This window comes from Hordeum vulgare, chromosome 3H (assembly GCF_904849725.1).
Source record: "Hordeum vulgare subsp. vulgare chromosome 3H, MorexV3_pseudomolecules_assembly, whole genome shotgun sequence".
Taxonomy (NCBI): Eukaryota; Viridiplantae; Streptophyta; class Magnoliopsida; order Poales; family Poaceae; genus Hordeum; species Hordeum vulgare.
The window spans coordinates 29,478,870-29,506,647 of record NC_058520.1 but is presented as its reverse complement, the minus strand read 5'-3'; the positions used below and the strand labels follow the sequence as shown (position 1 = coordinate 29,506,647).

Sequence of the window (27,778 nt, the reverse complement as noted above, 5' to 3'; positions counted from 1 at the left end):
AAGCTATAGATGACAAAGGACGATTTAGTGTAGCTAGGGGCCATTACTGATGTTCGTCCATGTAATCGAATAGACGGGCTCTAGTCCCGATAATTCATATCTCCATATAATTGTATATATATGCTCGCTTGTAAGATAAGTTAATCTTATATATATATATATATGCATAATTATTTTTATTTAATTTATATGAAAACTAATTCCCGAACACCAAACGAGGCATCACGTTAATCTTCCGAACACCTAAACCATAAAACCCTAAAACCCAAAAATAAACAAAATCTGAAACTCTTTAGTCCCGGTCCGTGTAACGAACCGGGACTAAAGGGCCTGCCCCTGAGGACGCTACGAGGCGCCCAAGTGGAGCACCTTTAGTCCCGGCTTGGAACAGGACCGGGACTAAAGGTTGGGCCTTTAGTCCCGCCCCTTTAGTCCCGGTTGGTGAACCGGGACTAAAGCCCCTTACGGGCCGGGGCTAAAGGCCCCGTCCCCACTAGTGACAGAAAGACAGACAAAAAGGTTTTAGAAGGTCCCCCAAATCAGTAATAAACCAAACAAGAAAAGACTTTGAGAACCGAAATCCCAGTGCGTAAGCTAGCTAAAATGGGCCATCACAAATTGCCTGCGCCTTTTGCGAAATCTTGGCCCTTTTTCATGACAAATAGGAATTTTCGTGCGACACCCAAAGCAAATAAAGGAAGATATGACAAGCTGTTGACGGATATTGAGGGCACTTGCCCGCGCACACAAGAACAAGACCCCACAATAAACATAGCAGTGATTAATTGCATGATTCTTTTCCCCTTAATCATTTTCTTGAGTACTGGTTTGAATCTAATTGTAATTGTATAGTTCAGAACACAACATAAATTACGCGAGTAGAAGAGGAAAGTTATTTAAAAGCAAATTGGGAAGTGGATTGATGAAAACATACCAACTCTTGGCAAAGTAGAACTATTGTTTAGAATTGGAGAAGAGCTACCTTGGGAAGGCAAGCACAAAAGCCACACAGTTATTCCATCAACTCGAAAAGGCTAGCAGGGGAGTTCAGGCATCAAGGAGACGAGGTATCAACCAGTTTATTACGAGAAATCAAGGTATCAACGGATACTCGGTATTTTCTGAGTCGTGCATGGCGAGGGCTTGTTTGGTACTTCAAGTTTTTGGAATTTATGCTATAGGGCCTCAAGGGTCAAGGGTAGACGTGTGCAGCTGGGCATCTGCCTCATGAGGGGCCAGTGATAGTACCCCATATGCCTGGCCTATGGGTTTGGTCTGGACTCGGCGCACAACGTGAGCTCAGGTGGAGGGAGGTGGCTCGGAGATGGCGTCACCTCGGAGTCGAGTAGGCCCTATGATGAGGTCACATTCAGCTGGACCATCGGAGTTTCCTTCAAGGCCAAGCAAGCCATACATCGACAAACTCCACAAACGAGGAGAGATGTGACGTGGTGGGGCAAGTCGTGATCTTGATGCGGCGAATGGTGGTGAGGCGGGGAGCCCCCAACTGGTTGAGTGACATTGTGGACTTCATGTGTGCCTTCTGTATGACCTCTCTCCTGCATGCACCACCACCTCCGTCGTGCAAATGCGACATGAGGCCCCGTGCAGGAGGGGAGATGGGAGGCCGGTGGTGGGTGCTCTAGCAAGGTCGGGGAAGACGGGTGTAGGTGCCAAGACACATGCAACTCACAATGAACTTGAGAGGAAAGGTAGGGACCTCTTTAGGGAGGATGAGAGTTTTTTTTTTACAAATGCATATGGCAGCGAAGCGGTGGTTGAGATGCGCATGAGATTTGATGGGATTCTTGTGGAAAGGGGGAAAGAATGGAGAGGAGAGATATATGACCACACAAAAAATATTGGATGCATTTAAAAAAAAATCGAGAGGGCTACGGTGAAAATGTTGCATTGCTCATAGCACATTTCATTCCCGAGAATGAAATACGTTGATTTGCTCAGTACAATTTGGAACTGGCTTGTCGCGTGGAGCTAGAAGGTTCATGATACGACCATGCTTGACTAAACGAAATGACACTTGCGACAAATTTTCTATGATAGTGATGAGTGTGTTTTTAAGTAGCGGATGAAAATGTTAAGGGAGGGCGTAGATCTCGGATATTTAATTCTTCTCCGGAGTTCACATGATCCCACGCGAACAATACAATAAAAAAATACTTTAAAAGAAATGATACTTCCTTCGTTTAAAATAACTGTCTTAATTTTATACTAGCTTTAGTATAAATTAGTACTAAGTTTAAGACATTTATTTTGAGACGGAGGAAGTATTTTTTTTGAAAAGCATGTTCATGCCGTCTACATGGTTGAACATGCTTCTGGGATTTCTTTTATGAGGAAAAGGTTTTCTTTTCAGATTGCAACACCTACCCAAGCTAAAAACTACAGCGTAGAGCATCCTTGCATCAGGGCAATGAGTCACATATTTGACAAGTACTTTCTCTGTAAAAAAATATAAGATCATTTGGATCACTGATAAGGAGTACCAGCGACGACACAAAGAGTACAACCATGGAGGATCTGCGGAAACTCAGCGGCCGAAAAGACCAGAAGATTCAGATTGCACATAAACAACATGAGCACGGCCACAGAATAAACAAACATGTTTTGGCACCAATGCCCACTTTATTAAAGAAAAATACACACAAAAAACTTTTAATTGCATGAACTACTTGCATGTTTTTTCGTCACAGCCGCATGAGAGTCTGCGAAGTAAACAAGTGGCTCTTGGATGTGCAGGATCATTGCAAGTTATCTCCTGACAGCATATTGTTGTATAAAAAGTTTTTTCGTTATCATGGCTGCAGTGGCATAGGTCACACTGTCTTGATACGGTTGTCTGAGGAAAATATGTTGCTGGTAGAACCCTTGTTGCTGGCTGTACTGGGATGCTGCTAGTTCTGATGTTGGCGTCCTCTCCTCCTGTTCATCATGTATAGCATATACATAATTATACTTCTTCCGGCTAAACTATAGCAGGAGAATTCGGATTTAATAGTATGCACAGAAACTCCTAAACTGATGGATCGATACAACAAGACCCAATTTGTTTATTTATGCAAAGAAATCAGTTCATCTATCATAAGATCTGTATGGAATAGTAAGAGTGATATGGATATGATAAACATACCATGGACTTGAAGGCCGCTGCACATAAGCAGAAGGCACATGACGGTGACAAGCATCTGCGAAATTTTTGCCATCAGTATGTCTAATAAGAAAGAAGAAGAATTCACTTTGGGGTCTGTGTGTTTTGTGCTGTGAATGGCTAAGATATAGAGAATGGGAATATGTACACATACGTACATGATATGGTGCAAGATAGCAGCCAGTTAATTGCCTGCACAGAAAAAGGTACGCATTTATTGAATGGATTATTTTATTTCATTGCCTGCCATTAATACTCCCTTCGGTATATCTGTGTCTTGAATGTAAGTTTAATACACATTATGGCAATCAAGGAAAGTACTAAAAAAAAGGTGTAGCGGTGCCTAGAAATCATATAGGAGTAACTATATTTAGATATAAAAATCAAGAATTCCAAAACTACTTAAATTACAGATTTGTATTATTTAATGTATAATGATTGACCATGTTAACGGTGTAGCGAGTTTGTCTTCACATTAAAAAGTTAGAACAAAGTTTATCTAAACTACCATCACATAGAAGAGGGTTGCGGTCACGATGAGCATCACCGTGATGAAACTGATCTTCATCCGGTTCCTCCTCCGCTCCCTTCTCTCTCCCGCTAGATAGAGCGCGTATCTAGCTTTCGCCTCCGCCCTAGTGGTGTATCCTTTGTAACTGTTACCACTGAAACGATGAACCTGTCTCCGACACTTCTCCCAATGATCGTAGACTCCGGGAACCTCACCCTTGTACACGACATACGACAACATCTCTATGCACTAGACAAACAAAACGTTAGTAGCAATTCACAAATAATATATAAGCAATATATAAGTATGCAACAAAAGGATCGGAAGAGAAAAGCAACGCACTAATAGCACAATTCATTTGGGTGAACACCGAACGAACTCATCAGACCGTGGATCTTGTCGCCCAAATCAACACCACTGTAGATAAATCCTAAGAAGCCCGGCTTCTTATGAGCATACCAGTCCCGAGACTCGTCGAAACATCCACTGTCAGGATACCAGTCCTGAAACTCAGTGAAACATCCGCTGCCAGGATCAGCCATGTACATTGTACATATTCATCGTAAATCAAGACGAGTGTAGAACCAACGAGAGCGGCAGCAGGAGCACCCATGTCGGGGACCATGGGCGCCGCAAAACGGACAAGGTAGCCGGTGAACGGGTTGAGGACGCACGCGGCGCGAGGGGGCTTCCTGTCCGCGAGGACGAAGAAGCTGCCGTGTGTAGTGGCAATGACATAGTAGTTGCGGAGCATCGGCAGGTACTCGCGGAGTGCGCGGCCTGTGGCGGTGTTAACCAGGAGGGGCGTGTGGCGCTGGAAGTTGATGCAGGTCGTGCGAATGACCTCGTCGATCACTATCCACTGGCTCGGGCGGAACCGGGGATCCGGGATGTTCTTGGGGTCGTCGGTGGCGCGGCTCGAGGGGCTGCACACTGTGCGGAGGTCCATGTAGTAGTCGACGTCGTTGGTGGCGAGGAGGCGGTCTGCGACGCGGTTGAGCAGATCGGACGGGAGCGCGGACCAGCCTGCCGGTTCCGCCATTGTGGATCTACGCACGGCAGCTTGGATTATGCTCTTCCCCTTGTGCGGAGCGGAGAAGGGGATCCGCGATTGCAGTCAGTTGATCCGAAATGTATCCTGCCATTTGTGAAAGAAACGAATCAGAGGAGGGCTGTCGCCAAGATGCAATGCTACGACTACGTACAATAGTTGGCCATTTCACAAGGGGAAGAGAAGCGCACCGTAGCCATGGCGGGGTTGCGGGACAAGGTCGCAGCGGGGTGACGGCGAGCCGTAAATCGGGTGAGGATCCGCTGCCGTGGGAACGGGAAGGGGATTCACGCCGGATCGAGGCGAATCGACGCAGTGGGGGAGGGGATTCAACTAGGGTTTAGACTAGGGTTCGGGTTCAAGGTGGAGAGAATGAAGTGGGGAAAGTGAGTATGGCAGGTGGCTGCCAAAAATATCTAGCCGCTCTCAGGTTATCAGTGGCGCACCTCCTAAGAATGCGTCATTGGTAATCAGGGTTACTAATGATGCACCTGGTGTGTGATGCGTCATTACTAGTTTTGAAAAAAAAATTGAATTCTTTCTGTTAATAGTGGCGCACCGTGGGTTTGGTGCGACATTACTAGTTAAAATTAGTAATGGCTCACTTTCTCCTGGTGCGTCACTGCTAAGTCTGGAAAGGGTGTGGGGCCAGGACAAAACTAGTAATGGCGCACCACACACCAGGTGCGCCATTAGTAATATGACCATTAATGACGCACTTATATCTGGTGCGCCATTGCTATATAGCAGTGGCGCGCCACATACATGGTGCGACATTAATGTCCATATTAGCTATAGCCGTTTTTCTAGTAGTGCCCTTCGCAGCACGACGACTCGTTCCCAGCGGCTTGCAACACGACGACCTCGCCACAACGGCTCGCAACACGACGACCTCGTCACAACATTGGCAGCCCAATTCGCATAACGTCGTCGCAGCACTGGCTCACAGCATGGCGACGCCGTCACAACACCGCCTTGAAGCACGGCGGCGCCGTTGCAACACCGCACGCAGCACGGCGGCACCGTCACAACATCGCCTGAGCTACGGTTGCCCTTGCAACCGAACCACCGCCCTCGCAGCACCCCTCGCATCACTTGAGAAATCACTACCAAGGAGGCCAACCATGGCGGCTGAGATCTTCATACGATGGTGAAGAGAAATGGGAACAAGATGGTTCTGTTAAGATTAATTACATATTGTAATTACGGGAAATCTCCCTTTGCCCATGATGGGTGTACGATTGTACTCCTGCAACTGATGCCTCGTCCCACTAGTTGGAACCGACGCCTCCTTGAGTAGTCGCGTCTCCTCCCCTGTATATATGCTTCTTCCTTTGGATCAATAAGACATAGATTTCCATTTCAATATAAAACACGTTATGAGCATGTAGAACTACCTGAAGAGAGGAGTAGCAACAGAGAAAGAGAGAAGGGAAGGAGCGCTCGCCGCCGGTGAGATGTCGTCCCTCACTTCCTTTTTCCTCCGCCTTATCAGTGAGGACAAACGTTAGAGTCGTTTCCTACTCATCGGTGTCGTGCTGCCCCTGGACGCGGACTGAGTGCCGCTGGTTGCGGCCGGGGTGTCGTTGGTGGTGTCGCCTGGGGGCGGTTACCGCGCACCTCGACATGCCACGGGTGGCCAGCACGCCAAAGAGAACGCTGCCCAGGGAGCTCCCATCGGCATTGGCACCACCACGCATGCCCTCGTCGGTCTTGACCCATGGCTGCTCGTCGGCCTTGCCGCCCCGATGCTGCACGCGGACGCCGCCGCATCCACAGCAGAAGACCCGCCTCCAACCAGTGCTCCGCCGGCGCACTTGCTGCCTCCACGCATGCCGACGCCCGCTACCGAGGATGCGGGCCCGAGTCACCGCCTGCCCGGCTACTTACCTATGACGATGCGCACCAAGGTGACCGCAGAGGAGGCGCACACCTTCGTCTCGGCCCCCTTCGGCGTCATCCACTTCGGGGCCGGGATCGAATCTACCAACGGACTCGCCCCACCACAGATGGAAACGCCCGTGACACTACTAGGGAAAACCCTAGTAGTAGCGCTGGAAATATGCGTAGCAATAGCGCTGGGCCAAGCGCTACTGCTACCGCGCTACAGCTAAACACTAGTAGTAGCGCTGGTATGGGAGTGCTACTAATAAGTAGTGTTAGTAGTAGCGCTTCCCAGTCCACAGCTACTGCTAACTATAGTAGTAGCACTTTCCCATAGTAAGCGCTGCTGCTAAGCAGCGCTACTGGTAAGTATTTACCAGTGCTACTTCTAACTTTTACTACTTTCACAGATTTGCACCCTCTACGTATTTGTGATGTATTTATATAGATTCCATACAATAGTTTCATCACATCATATTAAACATACACCATTCTCACATATCATAGAAATACAATAGTCTCGTCATACCATCATCATCATCATCATTCAACACAAAATATCATCACATAATCTCGAAAATTGCGATACATAAGTGCGATCATGTCATGTCTCGAATAAGTGCAACTGCATGGTCATGGCACACCCACAAGTTTCATCATCTCTATCTACAACATGATGTAGAAGAGAAGAGCGATCAGCATGAGGAAGAGCGCGACTATGTAGTACCGGCGGTCCCGCCCCTGCTCATGCTGGAGTGTCCACCTCAAGTTACTACTTTCCGCTTCGGCTCTGGTGTCGAACCCTCTGCGGCTAGCACCCGGGTACCTGTGCACCTGGGCCTGAGCGGCTGGCTGCTACTGCAACAAAAGACCTTCCAACGGCGCCAGAAATACGTGCTGACGGGAGACGTCTTGATTCTCCTCAGCAACGGCACAAGGAATCCTTCTGCTACAGCTACGCCTTTAGGGACTTCCTAGGCAAATATGCAAAGGATTTCCCCGTGGTCTTGGAGCCTTGCATTGGTGTTCCCTCGAAGCGGAAAGGGTGATGTAGCGCAGCGGTGGTAAGTATTTCCCTCAGTTTTGAGAACCAAGGTATCGATCCAGTGAAGAAGTATCACAAGTGCCTACACAAACACAAAAAGCTTGCTCCCAACGCTATGAAGGGGTTGCCAATCCCTTATATATTTTTCGCCAAGTGAGAACTGAAAGCAACAAAGTAACAAAGCAAAGTAAAAGCGAAAGTGGAAACGATAGGTGTGAATAGACCCGGGGGCGTAGTGTTTACTAGTGACTTCTCTCATGAAAGCAAGTAGACGGTGGGTGAACAAATTACTGTCGAGCAATTGATAGAACCGCGCAATGTCATGACGTCATCTATGGCAATGATTATATCTATAGGCATCACGTCCAAAACAAGTAGACCGATACTTTCTGCATCTACTACTATTACTCCACACGTCGACCGCTATCCAGCATCCATCTAGTGTATTAAGTCCAAAAGAACAGAGTAACGCCTTAAGCAAGATGACATGATGTAGATGGACAATCTCATATCTACGACAAAGCCAACCTTGTTACCCTTGATAGCAACTACACGATGTGTGCCTTGCTGCCCCTACTGTCACTGGGAAAGGTCACCACATGGTAAGAACCCAAAACCAAGCACTTCTCCCATTGCAAGAATCATAGATCTAGTTGGCCAAACAAAACCCAAGACTCGGAGAGACTTACAAGGATATCAAATCATGCATATAAGAAATCAGCAGAGACTCAAATATATATCATAGACAATCTGATCACAAATCCACAATTCATCGGATCTCGACAAACACACCGCCAAAGAGGATTACATCGGATAGATCTCCATGAAGATCATGGAGAACTTTGTATTGAAGATCCAAGAGAGAGAAGAAGCCATCTAGCTACTAACTACGGACCCATAGGTCTGAAGTGAACTACTCACGAGTCATTGGAGGGGCGATGATGTTGATGTAGAAGCCCTCCAACTCCAAAGTCCCCTCCGGCAGGGTATCGGGAAGGGTCTCCAAATGAGATCTCGCGGAAACGGAAGCTTGCGGCGGTAGAAAAGTATTTTCGTGGATCCCTTGTTTTTTTTCTATATTTTCGGAAATATATAGGCGAAGGAGCTAGGTCAAGGGGCGCCAGGGAGGCCACAAGCCTGCTGGCCGCCGCCCCTGGTGGCGGATAGGGGGCTTGTGGGCCCCCTGTAGCCCTCCTAGCTTGGCCCTCAAGCCCCCTGATCTTCTTCTGTTCGGGAAAAAATTATTTCAGGGATTTTATTCCATTTGGACTCCATTCCAAAATTAGATCTGAAAAGAGCCAGAAACACAGAAAAAACAGGAACTGGCACTTGGCACTGAATTAATAAGTTAGTCCCCAAAAAGATATAAAAGGTATATAAAACATCCAAAGATGACAAGATAACAGCATGAAACCATCAAAAATTATAGATACGTTTGAGACGTATCACTGGCCAGTGGTCGTAGACTCCTGGAACCCTCCCAACGTACACGACGTAGTAGTCCTTCGCCATCTCCGATCTAGGTACCTGCATCGTGAGTTGTTGATTTGAACGATAATATGCAACATAATGTACTTAAGAAATCAAAGAGGCATGATTAGCAAAATAAAAGCAACCAATAGTAAACATAAATGACGAAGTTCCTCATACCCAAACTAATTAACTAAAGCGATCTACGCTAGTTCAGGACCATGGTTTAGTTACATCACATAGTTTCGCCGTGCATAATTTCAAAGTTTTGCCATAGAAAGACAGTAGTGATAAGGCATGCTAGTTTAGGACCACGGTTTAGTTACATCACATTGTCATTGACAATCAGTCGTTCATGTCGGCGTTTTAATCTTCATAGTCAGGGAGGATGCACCCAAGCTTCGTGAAAGGCTTCAGGTCCAGACACTGAGCGACTAGCAGTGCTCGGACATCAACCCGCGTGATTGGCCCATGGTAGAACATCCCCGTTGGTTCGAGGACTTGCTTCATGATCACTTGGGCTAGTTCACACTGTATGTGATAAAACTCAGCTCGGATTCAATGATCCGGTGTCTTTCCTATGCTTCTGGCCCATTTGACAATCTCAGCATCTTCCCTAGTAGCTGACATGTGAAGGCGTTGATTATCCCTTCTATACTCCATCAGGTGATGTATGAGGTAGAATCAATCAGCCGTACTGTTGTGCGGTTGCTGGATGCAGCAAAAGTCGGTCTTATGGACGAAAGCCGATGCTTTATTCCTGTACTTTTTCACCTTGATATATCCACCAGTCAGGCTGAAGGTCCACAAGTCAGAGTCGAGAACACTCTTTACGTGCGTGTAATCCTTTTTCTTGACGTTCTTCGACGAGTCCAAGCACATAGCATGGGAGTATTCCGGGTACAGAACGATGAGAATGGCGTCGCCCACGCTGCGCAAATTAAGTACACCTCAAATTAGCCTCCATGCTTGCAAAGGAATGACTAACATGTACGAAAGGATATGCGCGGATGACTTACGAGGGATGATAAGGCGGGAGAATCGCTTCCTTGTCCTTATTAGCGATCATGAATTCACCGAGGTACTTGCTCGCATAGTCACGGTGCTCTTTGCAAACTGCCAAGAAGCTCTCATGCATATAGTATGGGTCCGCGACGCAGATATATTTGATGCTCTCCATATTGATGATGGAGTTGAGATACAGCGCATACATGCGGATGAACTGGAAATCCAGCTTGGTCATGTGGAACATGTTGTAGATGTAGTCAAATCGCAGGAGGAACTGATTCGCGGGCCAGGTATCGACGTACAACTTCCCACCCGGCACATGGGCCGTGTAAAGCGGGTATCCTGGATGTTTCACGACCAGAAGGCTATTCTCTCTGGCTAGTACATCATCATGGAGTCTCTTTAGATCATTGTTCAGTATGTGATCTAGCGCTTTGGCACGTAGGATCGGCTCGCTGGCTATGTGGAAATGCGGCTTACCTTCGACACGTATTCTGTCTACCACCGGGGGTTTCTGAGGCGGTTGGCTTCTTGAAGGACCTATGGTGCCTTTAGGGCCTTTCTTGGCCGGTCTCTTCCTTTGCTTCTTGGCGGGTGGCGGTAGTGAGCCCACCATACCTTCCCTAACCACCACTCCCAGTGTCCTCGGGCTAAACAGTGGACGGGCCTTGGGGGGTTGCTGGGTAGAGGCGGCATCTGGAGGCGTCTCCTGCGAGGATGGCTTGAAGAGAGACTTTTTGCATTCCGCCTTAGGACGTTCCAGCTCCGGCAAATCAGGCAGCATCAAGTCATCATCTCCACGGTCATAGCCTGAGTCTTCGGTGTCCTGAGCCATCAATCCATCATAGGCGGTATTGAAATACTCATTCGGGTCCTCATCATCATCCTCCATGTCATCATCAACATTTGCTTCTTCGACAACGGGGGCAACATGATCTAGCACTAATGGAGGCTCTCCCTCGCGTCTACGCTACCATCATCCGCCACGACAGGTGCAGGTAATTTGGTAGGTGGGGTGGTGTTCATACCTTCTTGAGAAGTTGGCGTTGGTGTGATACTAAGCTCCTCGAGACGTAGAAGAGACTTCGGCCAAGTCAAGAACCAGTTCTTGCATGCGCCAATCGGCTTAGGGGTCTCGTTGTCATCGAATGGTATCGTAGGAGGCAAATGCTCGGAGCCTGCTAAGACAATGGCCACGTTAACCTTGAATACGCCATCGGGCATCTGTCAGTTGTGGAACATGCGGTCCTTCAGCTTAACGATGGTTGCCTTTCCCACAGCCACCTTCTGGCCCTTGATGTCGTAGAGTAGGGTGCACGGGGTGTCGTGGCCTACGAAGGAGACATGTCTGGGACATCAAACATCTGAAAGGCAACTGAAACGGAAGAATATAGACATGCTGATGAAAACGGAAGACTATAGACATGCTGGTGAAAAGGAGACATGCAACCACGTAAAACATGCAACAACAAACTAGAGGACGTCTAACTTGTTTTTGCAGGGTATGCTTGTGATATGATATGGCCAATGACGTGATGTGATATATTGGATGTATGAGATGATCATGTTGTAATAGTTAATATCGACTTGTACGTCGATGGTTGCTATCCCACAGACAATAGCACCAGAAATTGACACGTTGACAGAGGCTGGGCTTGCGTTGGTTTTCCCTTGAAGAGGAAAGGGTGATGCAGCACATGAGCAGTAAGTATTTCCCTTAGTTTGAGAACCAAGGTATCGATCCAGAAGGAGGGCCTCGTCAAGTCCAGAGTACCTGTGCAAACACAAACAAGCTTGCACCCAATGCTTCAAAGGGGTTGCCAATCCCTTCAAGATTGTTTGCAAAGTGAGATCTGAAGGCGGAAAGTGCAACGAACTAAAAAGTGCAAGGCTGAAAATTTGGTGTGGAGTAGACCCTGGGGGCCATAGTGTTCACTAGAGGCTTCTCTCAAAATAGCAAGTGTTACGGTGGGTGAACAATTTACTGCCGAGCAATTGATAGAACCGCGCAAAATCATGACGATATCAAAGGCAATGATCATACATATAGGCATCACGTCGGAGACAAGTAGACCGATACTTTCTGCATCTACTACTATTACTCCACACATCGACCGCTATCCAGCATGCATCTAGTGTATTGAGTTCATGACGAACAGAGTAATGCTTTAAGCAAGATGACATGATGTAGAGGGATAATCTCAAACCAATGATGCAAACCCCATCTTTTTACCCTTGATGGCAACAACACGATGCGTGCCTCGCTACCCCTTCTGTCACTGGGTGAGGTCATCGCACGGTATGAACCCAAAACCAAGCACTTCTCCCATTGCAAGAATCATAGATCTAGTTGGCCAGCCAAAACCCACAACTCGAAGAGAATTACAAGGATATGAAATCATGCATAAGAGAGATCAGAAGAAACTCAAATAAGATTCATAGATAATCTGATCATAAATCCACAGTTCATCGGATCTCGACAAACACACCGCAAAAGAAGATTACATCGGATAGATCTCCGTGAAGATCATGGAGAACTTTGTATTGAAGATCGAAGAGAGAGAAGAAGTCATCTAGTTACTAGCTATGGACCCGTAGGTCTATGGTGAACTACTCACACATCATCGGAGAGGTCATGGTGTTGATGGAGAAGCCCTCCGTGTCCGAATCCCCCCTCCGGCAGGGCACCAGAACGTGCCCCAGATGGGATCTTGCAGAAACAGAAGCTGGCGGCGGCGGAAAAGTGATTGCGATGATCTCCTGATTTTTTCGGGAATTTATGGGAATATATAGGCGAAAGACCTAGGGCAAAGGGCGTCCAGGGGGTCCACAAGCCTGGATGGCACAGCCTCCCCCTGGCCGCGGGGTGGGGGCTTGTGGGGTCCCTGAGGCTCCCCTGCCTTGGCTCCCAAGCTTCCCGATCTTCTTCCGTTCCAGAAAAAATCTTTGGGGATTTTCTTCCGTTTGGACTCTCTTTCAAAATCTCCTCTGAAAGGGGTCAAAAACATGGAAAAAACAGGAACCGACACTTGGCACTGAGTTAATAAGTTAGTACCAAAAAAATATATAAAAGGCATGCAAAACATCCAAAGTTTGACAAGATAATAGCATGAAACCATAAAAAATTATAGATACGTTGGAGACGTATCAATGGTACGGCAACCGGCAGGAGCCATAGGGTTGTCTTTAAACTAACGTTTTTGATTGTAGATGCGTTTACTATATTGCTAGGACGTAGCTTTAGTAGTAATAGCATAAGTAGCACGACAATCCCGATGGCGACACGTTGATGGAGATCATGATGATGGAGATCATGGTGTGGTGCCGGTGACAAGAAGATCGTGCCGGTGTTTTGGTGATGTAGATCAAGAAGCACAAGATGATGGCCATATCATGTCACTTATGAATTGCATGTGATGTTAATCCTTTTATGCACCTTATTTTTCTTAGAATGACGGTAGCATTATAAGGTGATCTCTCACTAAAATTTCAAGACGAAATTGTGTTCTCCCCGACTGTGCACCATTGCTACAGTTCGTCGTTTCGAGACACCACGTGATGATCGGGTGTGATAGACTCAACATTCACGTACAACGGGTGCAAAACAGTTGCACACGCAGAACACTCGGGTTAAGCTTGACGAGCCTAGCATCTGCAGACATGGCCTCGGAACACATGAGACCAAAAGGTCGAGCAAGAATCGTATAGTAGATATGATTAACATAGAAATGCTTACCACTGAAACTATTCTCAACTCACGTGATGATCGGACTTGAGTTATTGAATTTGGATCATGTACCACTACAATGACTAGAGAGATGTACTTTTTGAGTGGGAGCTTAGCAAGTAATTTGATTAGTTAAACTCTAATTATCTTGAACATAGTCTAAGTCCACTTTGAAAATATTTGCGTTGTAGATCAATGGCTCACGCGACAATCACCCTGAATTTTAATACGTTCCTAGAGAAAGCTAAGTTGAAAGATGATGGAAGCAACTTTGTAGACTGGGCTCGTAATCTTAAGTTGCTCTTACAAGCTGGGAAGAAGGATTATGTCCTTAATGCTGCGCTAGGAGATGAACCACCCGCCGTGGCTGACCAAGATGTTAAGACGCTTGGTTAGCACACAAGGAGGACTACTCACTAGTTCAATGTGCAGTCTTGTATGGCTTAAAGCCGGGACTTCAACGTCGCTTTGAGCGTCATGGAGCATTTGAGATGTTCCAGGAGTTGAAGTTTATCTTTCAGAAGAACGCCGGGATCGAGAGGTATGAGACATCCGATAAATTCTATGCTTACAAAATGGAGGAGAATTCGTCTTTCAGTGAACACGTGCTCAAAATGTCTGTGTACTCAAATCTTCTAGTTGAGCTGGGGATTGAACTCCCGCAAAAGGCTATCACTGACAGAATTCTTCAATCACTGCCACCAAGCTACAAGAGCTTTGTGTTGAACTATAACATGCAAGGGATGAACAAGTCACTCGACGAGTTATTCGCGATGCTGAAAGGCGCAGAGTTAGAACTCCGTAAAGAGCATCAAGTGTTGATGGTGAATAAGACCACTAGTTTTAAGAGAAACAACAAAGGAAAGAAGGGTAATTCCAAGAAGAGAGGCAAGCCTGTTGCCAATCCGACGAAGAAACCCAAAGCTAGACGTAAGCCTGAAACAAAGTGTTATTATTGCAAGGGTATGGGTCACTGGAAGCGCAACTGCCCCAAGTATCTGGCTGATAAGGAGGCGGCCAAAGAAAAATTAGGTATATTTGATATACATGTTATTGATGTGTACTTAACCAGCTCTCGTAGTAGTGCCTGGGTATTCGATACCGGTTCTGTTGCTCATATTTGCAACTCGAAACAGGAACTGCGGAATAAGCGAAGGCTGGCGAAAGATGAAGTGACGATGCGCGTGGGAAACGGTTTCATGGTTGATGCAATCGCCGTTGGCACAGTTTCACTTCAGTTACCATTGGGATTAGTTATGAACTTAAATAATTGTTATTTAGTGCCTGCGTTAAGCATGAACATTATATCTGGATCTTGTTTATTGCGAGAATGTTACTCGTTTAAGTCAGAGAATAATGGTTGTTCTATTTCTATGAGTAATATCTTTTATGGTCATGCGCCCAATGTGAGAGAATTGTTCATATTGAATCTTGATAGCAATAATACACATATACATAACACTGAGACCAAAAGAGTTAGAGTTAACAAAGATAGCGCTATGTTTTTATGACACTGTCGCTTAGGTCATATTGGTGTAAAGCGCATGAAGAAACTCCATACCGATGGACTTTTGGAGTCACTTGAGTTTGATTCACTTGACACATGCAAACCATGCCTCATGGGAAAGATGACTAAGACTCCGTTCTCCGGAACAATGGAGCGTGCAAGTGACTTGTTGGAAATCATACATACCGATGTGTGCGGTCCGATGAGTGTGGAGGCCCCCGGTAGATATCGTTATTTTCTTACCTTCACTATCGATTTGAGTAGATATGGTTATGTCTACTTGATGAAGCACAAGTCTGAAACATTTGAAAAGTTCAAGTAATTTCAGAGTGAAGTTGAAAATCATCGTAACAAGAAGATCAAGTTCCTACGGTCTGATCGTGGGGGTGAATATCTAAGTTTCGAGTTTGGTGCTCACTTAAGACAATGTGGAATTGTTTCACAATTGACACCACCTGGAACACCACAGCATAATGGTGTGTCCGAATGTCGTAATCACACTTTATTAGAGATGGTGCGATCTATGATGCCTCTCACTACAAGAAATATGTCAACTAACGACCTTCAATATTGGTCACTAAATGGTCATTGATTTCCATTTGTGACCTTTTTATGACCAAAAACAAAAGGTCTAAAGCTGAGGGTCTTTAGTGAACTATAACGACCTTTTTTCTGGATTGGTCGTAGGATTTTATGACCAAACAGAAGGTCGTAGGTTTAACGACCAAATGATTTGGTCACTAGCAATCTGCCCACACCACGTCAGAACCACCGTGGCAGGCTGACGTGGCAGAATTATAACCAAATGAAAAGGTCGTAAATAAGATTCAGCCCGGTCCATTCCGGCCGTCTACATGGGCCGGGCCTAATAATCTGGCCTTTTATTTTGTGGGATAGAATCTTTTACTGAGCAGGTTTTTTATTAGTCCACTTTTCTTTTGGGCCTTGGCCGACTCTTTTTAGTCCAGTTCTTGTTTGGGCCTTGGCCTACTCTTTTTTTGGGCCCAAGCCTTTTTAGACAAATTCTAGTTTGGGCCTTGGCCTACTCTTTTTTTAGGCCCAAGCCTTCTTAGTCTATTTCTTGTTTGGGCCTCGGCCTTTTTGGTGTCCAAACTAACTTTAGTGCCCAAAGAAAATGGTCCAAACAAAACTTAAATAATTTACAACTTCACAAAATACTTCATCAGGTTCAAATAGAGCAAGACATTGTTTCATCACCAGAATGACCAATCACTTAAATAATTGACAACTTCACAAGTGCACAGCTTCACAAAAACTCATCACGCATTTCCACCAAGCTCTCAAAGTCCATGCCCAGCGGACTTTCCTGATGGTCCGTCGCAGCCGCTATAGTTGCTTTCTGCCTTGTGACTCTATCAGGTTCATCAGGTTCGAGGATCCTCTTTGTTTGTACTGAGCTCTTCCTCTTCTTGCTGGCTGTCTTCAGTGCCTTGTATAAATAGCACAGAAAAAATTAGATCACAAGATAAATATGTGAGCACAAGGAAACACAGAGCATACAAGAACCCGAATCCTCCAAGCAAGACAGAGTTTGCACCTTAACAGTCTTGTGCACTACAAACTTCATCCTCCTTAGGATTGTACACTGGGTCATCACTGATAACTCCACTACCTTCTTGAACCCCATTAGTTGTACCTTCTTGTACATCATTTGTTTTCCTAATCATTGACGCTATTGCATCAATGCCAAGGGACTGGAATATCTGATTGTTCCTCATCATATTTCTATCCCTAACCTTCTCGTACTCGGTGAGAGGATGCTCATCTTTGCAAGGCAAAGTAAACATAATTATTACGTTAATTGTTGGAATGCATGGACAGACAACCAAACATATCTTATTATATTTTATTATCATTTAATCCTACTTATTCAGCTAAGGAAGAGTAACAGCACACAGGCACAGCTAAGCCAGCTAATTCAGATTACAACAATACATTTGCATAATAAAATCTGAAAGTATTTTACATCACCAGCCTCCAAGATATTTTACTTAGCATATTACATTTCACTTAGCATATTAAGACACATTTTATAAATCTGACAGTATAACCACAAGGAGCAACTTGCATACCACTGGTTGGCCTCGGGTTTGACCTTGTCATCCTTGACATGGATGATCTTGAGGTGGTGCTTGCAAAATAGAATAAACAACAATCAGATACAACAAGGATAAAGTAAAATGATGCACTTATATCAATAAAGGAAAGCATTTAGACGATCATGCACATACATGTAATACATGTGAAGCTAGCAAACTTCTTGGATCAAAAATATAGTGATGTAGTTAATGCATCAGTACTAATACATGTAAAACACTTGGACCAGCATGCACATACACGTGTAGCAATGCACATACAGTTAATGCATCAGTACTAAATGACAGTTGAAGCAGGCAACTAAATTGAAGCACTTGGACTAGCATGCACATACAAGTGTAGCAATGCATCGGTATTAAAACATGTGAAACAGGAGGAAGTAATGTACTAAACTGATAGTTGAAGAAAACTATATATGTGAAGCAATGCATTAACTATTTACAACAATTACTTTTATGTTTTAACTTGCAATTTTATCCATGTATCTGCAATCATCTATAAGCAAAGTAATTACTCAATTGTATCCCTAATGGAGGCAAACATATGCATTCATAGCAACTGGTTGCCCAACATTTGGTGAATAAAGAAGCAAGCAGTGTGCAAGCAAGCAAGCAAAGTGCATAAGTGCTACTAATACAAGCAAGCAAGCAAGCAAAGTGCATAAGTGCTACTAATACAAGCAAGCAAGCAAAAGAAGTGCTACTGATAGAAACAAGCATAGTGCTACTGATAGAAACAATCAAGCAAGGAAGAAAATTGAAGAGGAGCAAGCAAGCAAGTACTGTTGATACCAACCCTAGTAGCTTCTTCTCCAAGTGCTACTGATACAAGCAAGTATTGCTGATGGAAACTCTAATTAACCAGAGGGGGATAGAATGAACCACTAGGAATAAATCCCATGAACATGAACAAGAACCTCCACGAGCTCCTAGATTGACTGAATCCTAACCCTAGATCGACCAGGTGGGGGATGTACCCCCATTTGTTACCCATCACAAATGCATGACCCCATGATCCAGCCCCATTGATCCAGCCCCATTGATCCAGCCCCATGACAACTACAACCCTAACCCTGTGAATCTAACCCTAACACCATGAACCCTAACCCTAACCCCATGAATGTACCGAACCATCCCAATTGATCCAGCCCCATGAACCCTAGAATAACACATGAGGGGGATCTATCAAACCCTAGAAGAACACATGAGGGGGATCTATCAACGAGAGATGGGTCGAGGGGAGAGGTACCTCTCGTCGTCGACTGTTGATTATGTAGATGTACCCGCTGTCGTCGTCGATGTAGTCATAGCCGTCGACGTCGATGTAGATGTAGCCGTCGTCGTTGATGTAGATGTAGCCATCGACGTTGTCGATGTAGTCGTCGTCGATGTAGATGTAGCCGTCGACGTCGTCGATGTAGTCGTCGTCGGGGAGAGGGGAGAGGGGCGGCGCGGAGCACGGGAGGGGCGGCGGGGCAGCGCGGAGCAGGCGAGGGGCGGCGGAGTGGGGAGTGGAATGGATCCCGCGTGGGTAGTGGGGAGTGGAATGCAGAGGGGAGTGGGAGAGGGAGTGGTGGGTCCCACGTGGTAGTGGGAGAGGGAGTGGAGGGAAATTTTGGTGGGGTGGGAGGGAAAATTTGGTGGGGTGGGAGGGAAAATTTTCACTAGTTTTTTGGGGTTTGGAGGCATACTTTTTTTTATAAACATTGTAGAAATAATGGTTAAAATCATACCGAATATTTCAAGAAGACATCGATACTCAAATTTATATATCTTTTCTAGTTGGCAGGTCACATGTGATGATGCGACACAAAGGTTTCCCATTTTTTTGAATTTTTCATGGCCGTTTCAAAATGCGGTCGAAACGGCGGGCATGACCGTTCCTACCTAGTGGTTGAATCTTGGAAAACTTTTGGTGTTTCTATGATTAAATAGATACTTGTGTACCTACAATGATTTTTGGAAAAAATAAAGAGCAAACTATAAGGCAGTCGCAGTTCAAATTTGACCCGCTTCCAACTGATTCGACATAGATTTGTCTTTTTCACGAGAGATGGATAAAACCTTTTGACACCCAACCATTTTGTCAATTGTACATTAAATATGGCTTAGTATGTTAGAAAAATGATTTGGACCAATTTTGAAACAAATATATGGTATGTCCTTCACAAAAAAACTTGAAAAATGAATTTTTCATACAAGGAAGATGAAAACTTCCTTAATCAACATTGTTTGTCACTCCAACATGCACCATTATGCAAAATATGAGACCATTTCAACAAACTATGCCATGAATATGGCCATGAGATTGATCATGTGGCTTGAAAGCCATGAATCACTACTGGAATCTGCTGGTTTGCCGACAGCTAGAGCTGATGGAAAAGGACAGTTTAACTGATGGCAAAGGCTTTGCCGTCAGTGTGCTGTCGGCAAAGGTACCGGCCAAGATTTTATCGGCAATCACCTTCTTTGCCGACAACCGGAGCTCGACCGACGGCAAAGACTTTGCCATCAGCTTTGTGGCACGGGCTGACGGCAAAGAGCAGTGGCGGCAACGGCGCAGGCCGAGCTCCGTTAGAAGGTTAACGGCAGGCTTTGCCCACAGCCGTAGCAAAGCTGACGGCAAAGCCGAAACCCCTAGGTCCCCTAGGTCCCCTCTTTACCCACAGCCGTAGCAGAGCTGACGGCAAAGCCGAAACCCCTGGGTCCCCTTGGCCGCCTCTTTGCCGACAGCTGGAGCCCAGCTGACGGCAAAGCCGAAAATTTGGTATTCCCAGAGTTGCCAGGATACACAGGCTGCCGCCACGTGTCTTCTTTGCCGTCAGTCCACCGACGGCAAAGCCTTTGCCGTCAGTAAGCTGTAGGCAAAGACCCTCTCTACTTTTTTTTCATATTTGTTTTCTGTTAATTCCCTGCATTTGCAAAACATAGATACAAACAACAACATATATATATTTGCCCAGCCCCTAAACAGCACCACAAGTGCATCACAAAGTGCAAACAACACAACACAAGTGCAAACAACACGAATATATGTAATTAAAGTGCAAACAAGATCACAAAGTATTACAAAGCATCACAAGTGCATCCACAAATACAATTGCATTACAAAGTTCATCTAAGACTACACAAGTGCATTACAAAGTCCCTCGAGCATCCATCCATATGCCATGCTGCTTTATCAAAATCTGCATAATGAGAAAGAAGTTAGAAGAAGAATACAATAAGAAAGAAGTTATCTACATTAAGCTAAGCAATTAGAAGAAGAAGTGGAAGAAGAAGAAGAAGAAGAAGAAGAACAAGAAGAAGAAGTGGAAGAAGTGGAAGAAGAAGAAGAAGAAGAAGATAGAGAAAAAGAAAGAAGAGAAGTTATCTTTTTCTCCTCTTTCTTCTTCTCTTATTTCTTCATCTCTTGTTTGTTCTTCTCTTCTAGTTTCTTTTAACACTTTCTAAACTAATTATGTCATTTTTGAGCTCTAATATCAACTAGAATTTACTAAGCTAACTAAACCATGGCTAATATCAACTAGAATTTACTAAGCTAACTAAAGCCTGGCATAATCTAAGTTGATCTAAACAATAAGAATAATAAGATGGAGAGGAATAACTTACCGAATGCCAAGAAATGGAGGAGAAGCTGCATCTCCGTTGGTCGCTGGGTTGCTAGGGCTCTCACCAGGAGAAGTAAAGGGATCATGGGATTCAACTCTGGAATGATGCTGCAACAAGGCAAGAGTTAAAATATGTGGTTAGCACGGCGACAGACAATGGTATAAGACCGTGCAGGGTTGGTCATTGAAAGGGAACTCACCATTCCCACTGGAGAAGGCATCGGCGGAGGGGGCGGTAAACCTTGCTTCTCACACATAGCCTGCAAATTAGTTTTCGCGGAGTCAAAGAAATAGCCTTGTTGCATCTCACACAACTGACTTACCGCAATGAAGTCGTGCATGGCCTTCGCATGGGCATTATTGCGTGCCCTCTCCTCGTCAAGCAACCTCTGCGTATTCCGGTCCCTCTCCTCCAACAAGAGCCTGGTGGCCTCCCTCTCCTTCATAAGTGCGGCCTGCAACCACTCCTCAAAAGGAATTTTCATCATCCATCCAGGACAAAAGAACGAAAGAAATAATGAAGAAAACTAACCTCGATGGCAAGATCAACTGGTCTCGCGCGTTGCCGTATTGCAGGAGCGGAGCTCGTTTGCCTCGACTTGATCTGAGATAGAGTCTCAGTGATAGGGACGAAGCCATCACACATGGCCAGCGTGCCATGACTCTTACTGCCACCAGAGATCATTAATGCCTCTGGATCGATAGGATTCTGGCTCGGGTCAAAGTCAGGCCCGCGCAGCTGTTTGACCACCTCAGAATAAGACATCATCTTGTTGTAGGCAGACAGGCTTGTGTACGCCGACGACCCGTCCCCCTCAGAATATGCCTTCACCGTCTTGTACGAGCCCTTATGAGGCATGCTAAACGTGGCGTATCCCTTAGGCTCGGGCTGATTATTGTGTTTGGCCTACACGAAAAGACAAAGAATTAGTACAACAAAAATCATGAACGAACGAATTATTGATGAAACAAAACAAGGCACACATACCCATTTTTTGGCATATTGCTTGATGTTGGCATTGCCTTGGTGGTGTGGCACACCAACCAATTGGGCACGACGGTCCTTGGCCATAGTGTGGGTGCTCAACCAAGCCTCTGTGCACCACCTGTCCGCTATCATCTCCCAACAATCCATCTTATCGGCCAACCATCTCGGGGGCACCTATGAATGTAAGTTAATGAAGAATGAAACTAAGTATTATAACTAAATAGACCTAACTAGCCCTAAGAATTGATCTTTGGAATGTACATACCTCCATGTACTCGGTCTTATCAAGGAAAATCTTTCGACATTCAGTCTTTGTCTTCGGCTCCCCTTGCTTGGCGTACCAATCTCGAACAGCCTGAACACGCAGATCGTGCCTCGTGTTATTCAATAAACTCTTGCACTCTTTCACGAGGTTCTTCTTGGCCGCCTCCTCTGTCCCCTCCTCGACCCTAAAGTAACTCTGCAATTATGCCAAATAGATGCCTAGATGAATAGTGAAATGATTTGGAAGGAAATAACAATATATAACATTGTATACTTTTTATTGGGTAAATTAATAGTTACCCAAAAATCAGCCAACACCTTGTCGGCCACGCTCACGCAAACAACACCATTGACATGTGTGTTTTTCGGGAGTAGAGCGGCTTGGTAGTGCTCCCACTTGAGTCCTGGCTCGGGAACCATACCCTCACCGGGCAACTGCACTATCCCGAGGAAGTGCTCCCTAAGTAAAGCACCAAGGAGGCAGTTTGGATTCCGGGTATTCTGCGGGTAATCCCACCGCCTACATAATGATAAGGCAAAGACATTAGCTACTTGGTGAAATATAATGATATAAGGTACACAATATATATCAACTTACTTCTCGCCATCTGGCTTAATGAACGGCCTATGCTGCAACTCCAATCGGTCTGGAACTCGTGTCATACCACGTTGGTAGACCGACTTGCTGGCAGCCCCCTCAGCCTCTGCCTCAGCCCCCTCCGCCTCAGCCTCCGCCTCAGCACCCTCCGCCTCAGCCCCCTCCGCCTCAGCCTCCGCCTCAGCACCCTCCGCCTCAGCCTCCGCCTCAGCCCCCTGCATCGGTGTCTGCTCCTGGACGGTAGGATCCCGCACCGGTGACACCCTCGTCTGCAAGGGTGAAGTGGCTGAGACAGAAGTAGCCGAGGGTGGTGGCGATTGGCTCCTATCATGCAGCCTCCCTCTCCCACGACCACGTCCTCTGCCTCTCTTCTTTCCTACGCCTCTCCCACGGGGCTCCTCGGCAAAGCTCTGCAACATAGTTTTCCGTAGCTGCCCAGGTGCTATCCTCAACTTATCCCCACCTGCCATGTCTCATCACCTGTAACGATAAATAGTTAAATAATTAGTACAAATTCAAGGACAATAATTAAATGAACAATAATAAATACATGAATAATTCAACTAATAATTGAATAATTAAACAACAATGTTTGGATGCATACAAAGTACTAATAGTCTGGATCATCTGTCTCTTCTCCATGGTCAATTGAAGCAAAATCATCATCAGTATCACATGTGTTGTCATGACTGATATCGTCATCGGGTTCAGGGACATCATGTGGAAGGCCTTTTTGTAACCGATCAAGCATTGATAGCTCATCGACATTGGTAGCTTCTTCTACTTCCACTTCTTCCTCATCATCACGTGAGTCTTGTTCCTCCGTGTTCAGGGTGGACGTAGAGCAGTTTCGGGTACGACGTCTGACACCACGTGATTCTTGGAAGAATTCTCCATCATATGTTATTGGGTAAATTTGAGGTTCATAATCGTCTTCATTTGGGGGAGGTGGTCTAAAATGTGGCGGCACATCGAACACGACATACCAACCTTCTAGGTTCTTAACACTTTGACGACAGTATGGCAGATAGAAAACTTGGGTGGCCTGTTGAGCCACAATATAGACATCGACACCGCTTAACTACCTGTCTTGTCGAATTTCGACAATCCCAAGATGTTCATGAGTCCGTCTTGTCTTAGTAGGATCGAATCAATGACATTTGAACACAACAACGTTCGGAGGATTTTCACCATAATAATGAAGTTCGTAGACTTCTTCAAGTCTTCCATAATACTCGACACCTCCCTCGCCTATAGCAGAGACACCGGAATTGTTTGTTTTTCGACCGGGCATTGAAATCTCTGTGCTAGCAGTACAAAAGCGATACCCGTTGATGTCATACTTTTGAAATGTACGGACCTTAAAGTCAAAACCATTAGCTATTTGTCTCAATTCATCGTCGACTTGCTCATCTGAATTAGCCTAGAAGTTAAGAAAAGATAGAGTTTGGTGTGTTACTCATGAGTAATAGCAACAAAGGAAATCACTTATTATATATATGGGACGTACCGTTTTTTGAACCAAGAGATGAAACCGGGATAGCCGCCTCCTGTCTTTTCAAGAAGTTCATACTCGAGAATGGATTCTTTTTCGTTTGCAACACCATTCAAGAATTGTTCGACGTATCGACTGTATCAATTAATAATAGTTGTGAGACACAAAACTTGTTACAAGTTGCGAAACAATGTACAGAGCACTTACTCGATGTATGGCCGAACTTCTGTTAAATTGTTCAATATATACATCGTTAGTGTGTGCCACTCCTCGACGCACAACAACTTTGGTTTTCCCACACCAGAAGGTGCGAGCTTCCCTTTGAAAAGGCTGAGATTGGATTCACGTCGTTTGGGGTCGCCCAGATTGTACCGAGGCTTTGGATTATGCAAGCTGTGCATTGTGGCATCATGGTGTGCTGTTATGAAGTTTGCCACCTCCTCGGTAATGAACGCCTCGGCCATCGATGCTTCAATTCTACGTTTATTTTTACATTTTCCTCGAAGTGTCTTCTGCATTCTTTCAGTTGCATAGCACCAACGATTTTGCACAGGGCCACCCAATCTTGCCTCGGTTGGGAGATGCAAAATCATGTGTTGCATCGGATTAAAGAAGCCCGGTGGAAAAATCTTCTCTAACTTGCAGAGCAACTCAGGCGCCAACTCTTCCATGTCATCTATCAAGTCACGCGACAACTCTTTAGCACAAAGAACATGGAAGAAATAGCTCAACTCGGCCAATACTAGCCATTCAGCCTCGGGGATATAGCCATGCAACATCACCGGCATTATCCGCTCAAGCCATATGTGCCAATCATGACTCTTGAGCCCAAAATTTTTCATTTTTTCAATGCTCACTCCCCTCGCTAGATTCGCAGCATACCCATCGGGGAACAACAACTTTTTTGCACCCATAAGAGGATTTCCCTTATTGCTCCCTTCTCAAGATTGTACCAGGCAGGTGGTTTGGACCAATTTTTTCTTCCTTTTGGTTCTCGCATGTTTAGTGATGGCCTATCACACAGAGTCTCCTGGTCAACTCTAGCCTTTGTATTATCTTTGCCCTTATCAGTGCCGAAAAATGTGCCAAGAAGGGCCTCGGCGATATTCTTTTCAGTGTGCATCATGTCAATGTTGAGTGGAAGTAAGAGGTCTTCGAAGTAGGGGAGATCCCAGATGCATGGCTTGTGGGTCCACGCGTGTTCCTCATTATAACCCAAGAAATACCCTGGACGGTTTGGATCAGGCTCCATAGATTTTAACTGTTCATTAATTTGTGCCCCCGTCAACGCAGGTGGTGCTGAGTGTTTGACAAATTTACCTTTCATGAAATTCTTCTTGTCTTTTCTGAATGGATGGTCCATATGCAAGAACTGTCTATGCAAGTCAAAGCAGGAATACTTCCCACCCGCCGGCAACCAATGAAACTTAAGAGCTGCCTTGCATTGTGGGCATGGGAACCTTCCATGCACACACCAGGCAACAAAAAGCACAAATGCTGGCAGATCATGCAACGAGTATTGGTACCAAACATACATTTGAAAGTTCTCTTTCTTAGGTGCGTCGTATGTGTTGACCCCATTCACCCAAACTTCTTTCAAGTCATCCATCAGCGGTTGCATGTACACACTCATATTCTTCCCTGGGTGGTTTGGCCCTGGAACTATCAACGTCAGAAATATGTGCTTTCTTTGCATAATGGATGATGGTGGAAGATTGAGGGGAATGACAAATACAAGCCAGCAACTATATTGGGTAGCCGTCATACCAAAAGGATTGAACCCATCGAGGCTGATGGCGATTCAACAATTCCTTGGTTCTTTAGCTTTTTCCTTATGTATACTATCGAATGCCTTCCATGCGTCACCATCTGAAGGGTGTACCAACATCGGAACTCCGTGTTCATCTAATTCTTTCCTAATTCCATGTTTGTGCCATGTCATCTGTTTTGCTGTTTCTTCGAGCATGTAAAGTCGTTGAAGTCTTGGTAGGATCGGCAGATACCGTAGGACACTCACGGGGATTTTGCTCTGCTTCTTCTCACCTTCACCGTTTTCTACCTCAACATATCTAGAGGACTTGCAAAATGGACAATATGTTTCGTCCGCATACTCTTTCCTAAATAAGGCACATCCCTTCTCACAAGCATGTATCTGCTCATACGACATCTTGAGTGCACTAAGGATTTTGTCTGACTCATATAGGTTTGAAGGCATAATATGACCTTCTGGTAGAAACGCCCAAATAGGGTCATCACTGAGTCAAACAGGTCTCTTCCAATGTTGAAGTGGGCTTTCAGAGCCATTACTTGTGCGATGGCATCTAGCTGAGAAATCTTAGTGTGCTCGTGAAGAGGACGTTTTGAAGACTCCAACATGGCATAGAAGGCTTTCGCGGATTCCTCCATCTCTTCGTCCTTGTTCCGAGCATCATCAAAGTCATTCACCATGTCTTCAATCCCTGTACCATGATCATTGGTGCACCGACGCAACACCTCGTCTTTGTTACGTTGGGCCGACTCACCATGAAATGTCCACAAGGTATAGCCGGGAGTAAAACCATGCATCTGCAGGTGTTTACCCATTACATCCTTTGTCAGTCGCGAATAATTCTTGCACTTAGTGCAGGGGCACCATGTTTTTTGCTGGCCTTTAGAAAATGCCATTTCCACGAATTCATAGGTTTTGCTCAACCATTCATCGGTCATATCTCTCTGACTATGGTGACCGGTGTACATCCATTCACGATCAGTCATTCTGGCAAGCTAGCTACATAGTATCTACATATAAAACAATATAAATTATCAATTCATCAAGTATGTTAAATTAATTATGGCCATTTTTAATCATGGTTAATACATTGGGATGCACGACATGCACACCTACCAGCTACTAGGTAAAGATGGGTCCTAATCCCACCCGAGTATGTGTAGATTGAGTCATTTCCCCATGCTCTGCTCCCGACCCAACGCAAAATTTCGGCAGCACCTCCCCGCTGTTCTCCTGATACACGTCTCGGCAACTAACCGAGAGGATGTGTACCCGGAGAACAACAAGGAGGAGCTGTCGGAACTCTGCATGGGATCCGGAGCAAAGCGTGGGAAACGACCCAATCTACACATACCTGGGCTGTCCATGGATAACGTTGGACAATTCGAAAGAATCACCGTTATAAATATGCAAATGCATGCATATTTATGTCAGGAACCCTTTCGAACGGGAGACACATATTGGTTACGGAACACCTTTGCATTTTAATACTAAAAATACCTAGCTAGATAGTGTCATCAGCACGAATGCCGGAACAGAGCAAAATAAAGGGGGTGGAGGAGGAGTTA

General features: G+C 45.4%; 1 protein-coding gene and 1 pseudogene across 3 annotated transcripts; both read right to left on the bottom strand.

Moving 5' to 3' along the window:
• Positions 1–3,879: 3,879 nt before the first annotated feature.
• LOC123439403 lies at positions 3,880–5,119 on the bottom strand. Of its 3 annotated transcripts, none has more exons than XR_006630083.1 (3): positions 4,920–5,119; positions 4,020–4,815; positions 3,880–3,919 (listed from the first exon to the last, which is right to left on the bottom strand). XR_006630083.1 is itself a non-coding variant. In XM_045116122.1 (2 exons), the coding sequence occupies exon 2, from the start codon at positions 4,717–4,719 to the stop codon at positions 4,108–4,110; it is 612 nt and encodes a 203-aa protein (XP_044972057.1). In that variant the 5' UTR covers positions 4,720–4,815; positions 4,920–5,119; the 3' UTR covers positions 3,953–4,107. The 3 variants fall into 3 exon arrangements, 1 of the variants encoding a protein (XP_044972057.1); XR_006630082.1 differs by having other exon boundaries at positions 3,883–3,926; XM_045116122.1 differs by lacking the exon at positions 3,880–3,919 and having other exon boundaries at positions 3,953–4,815.
• Positions 5,120–6,121: 1,002 nt separating this feature from the next.
• The window catches only part of LOC123441428, a 40,596-nt pseudogene continuing 18,939 nt past the window's right edge, over positions 6,122–27,778 (bottom strand).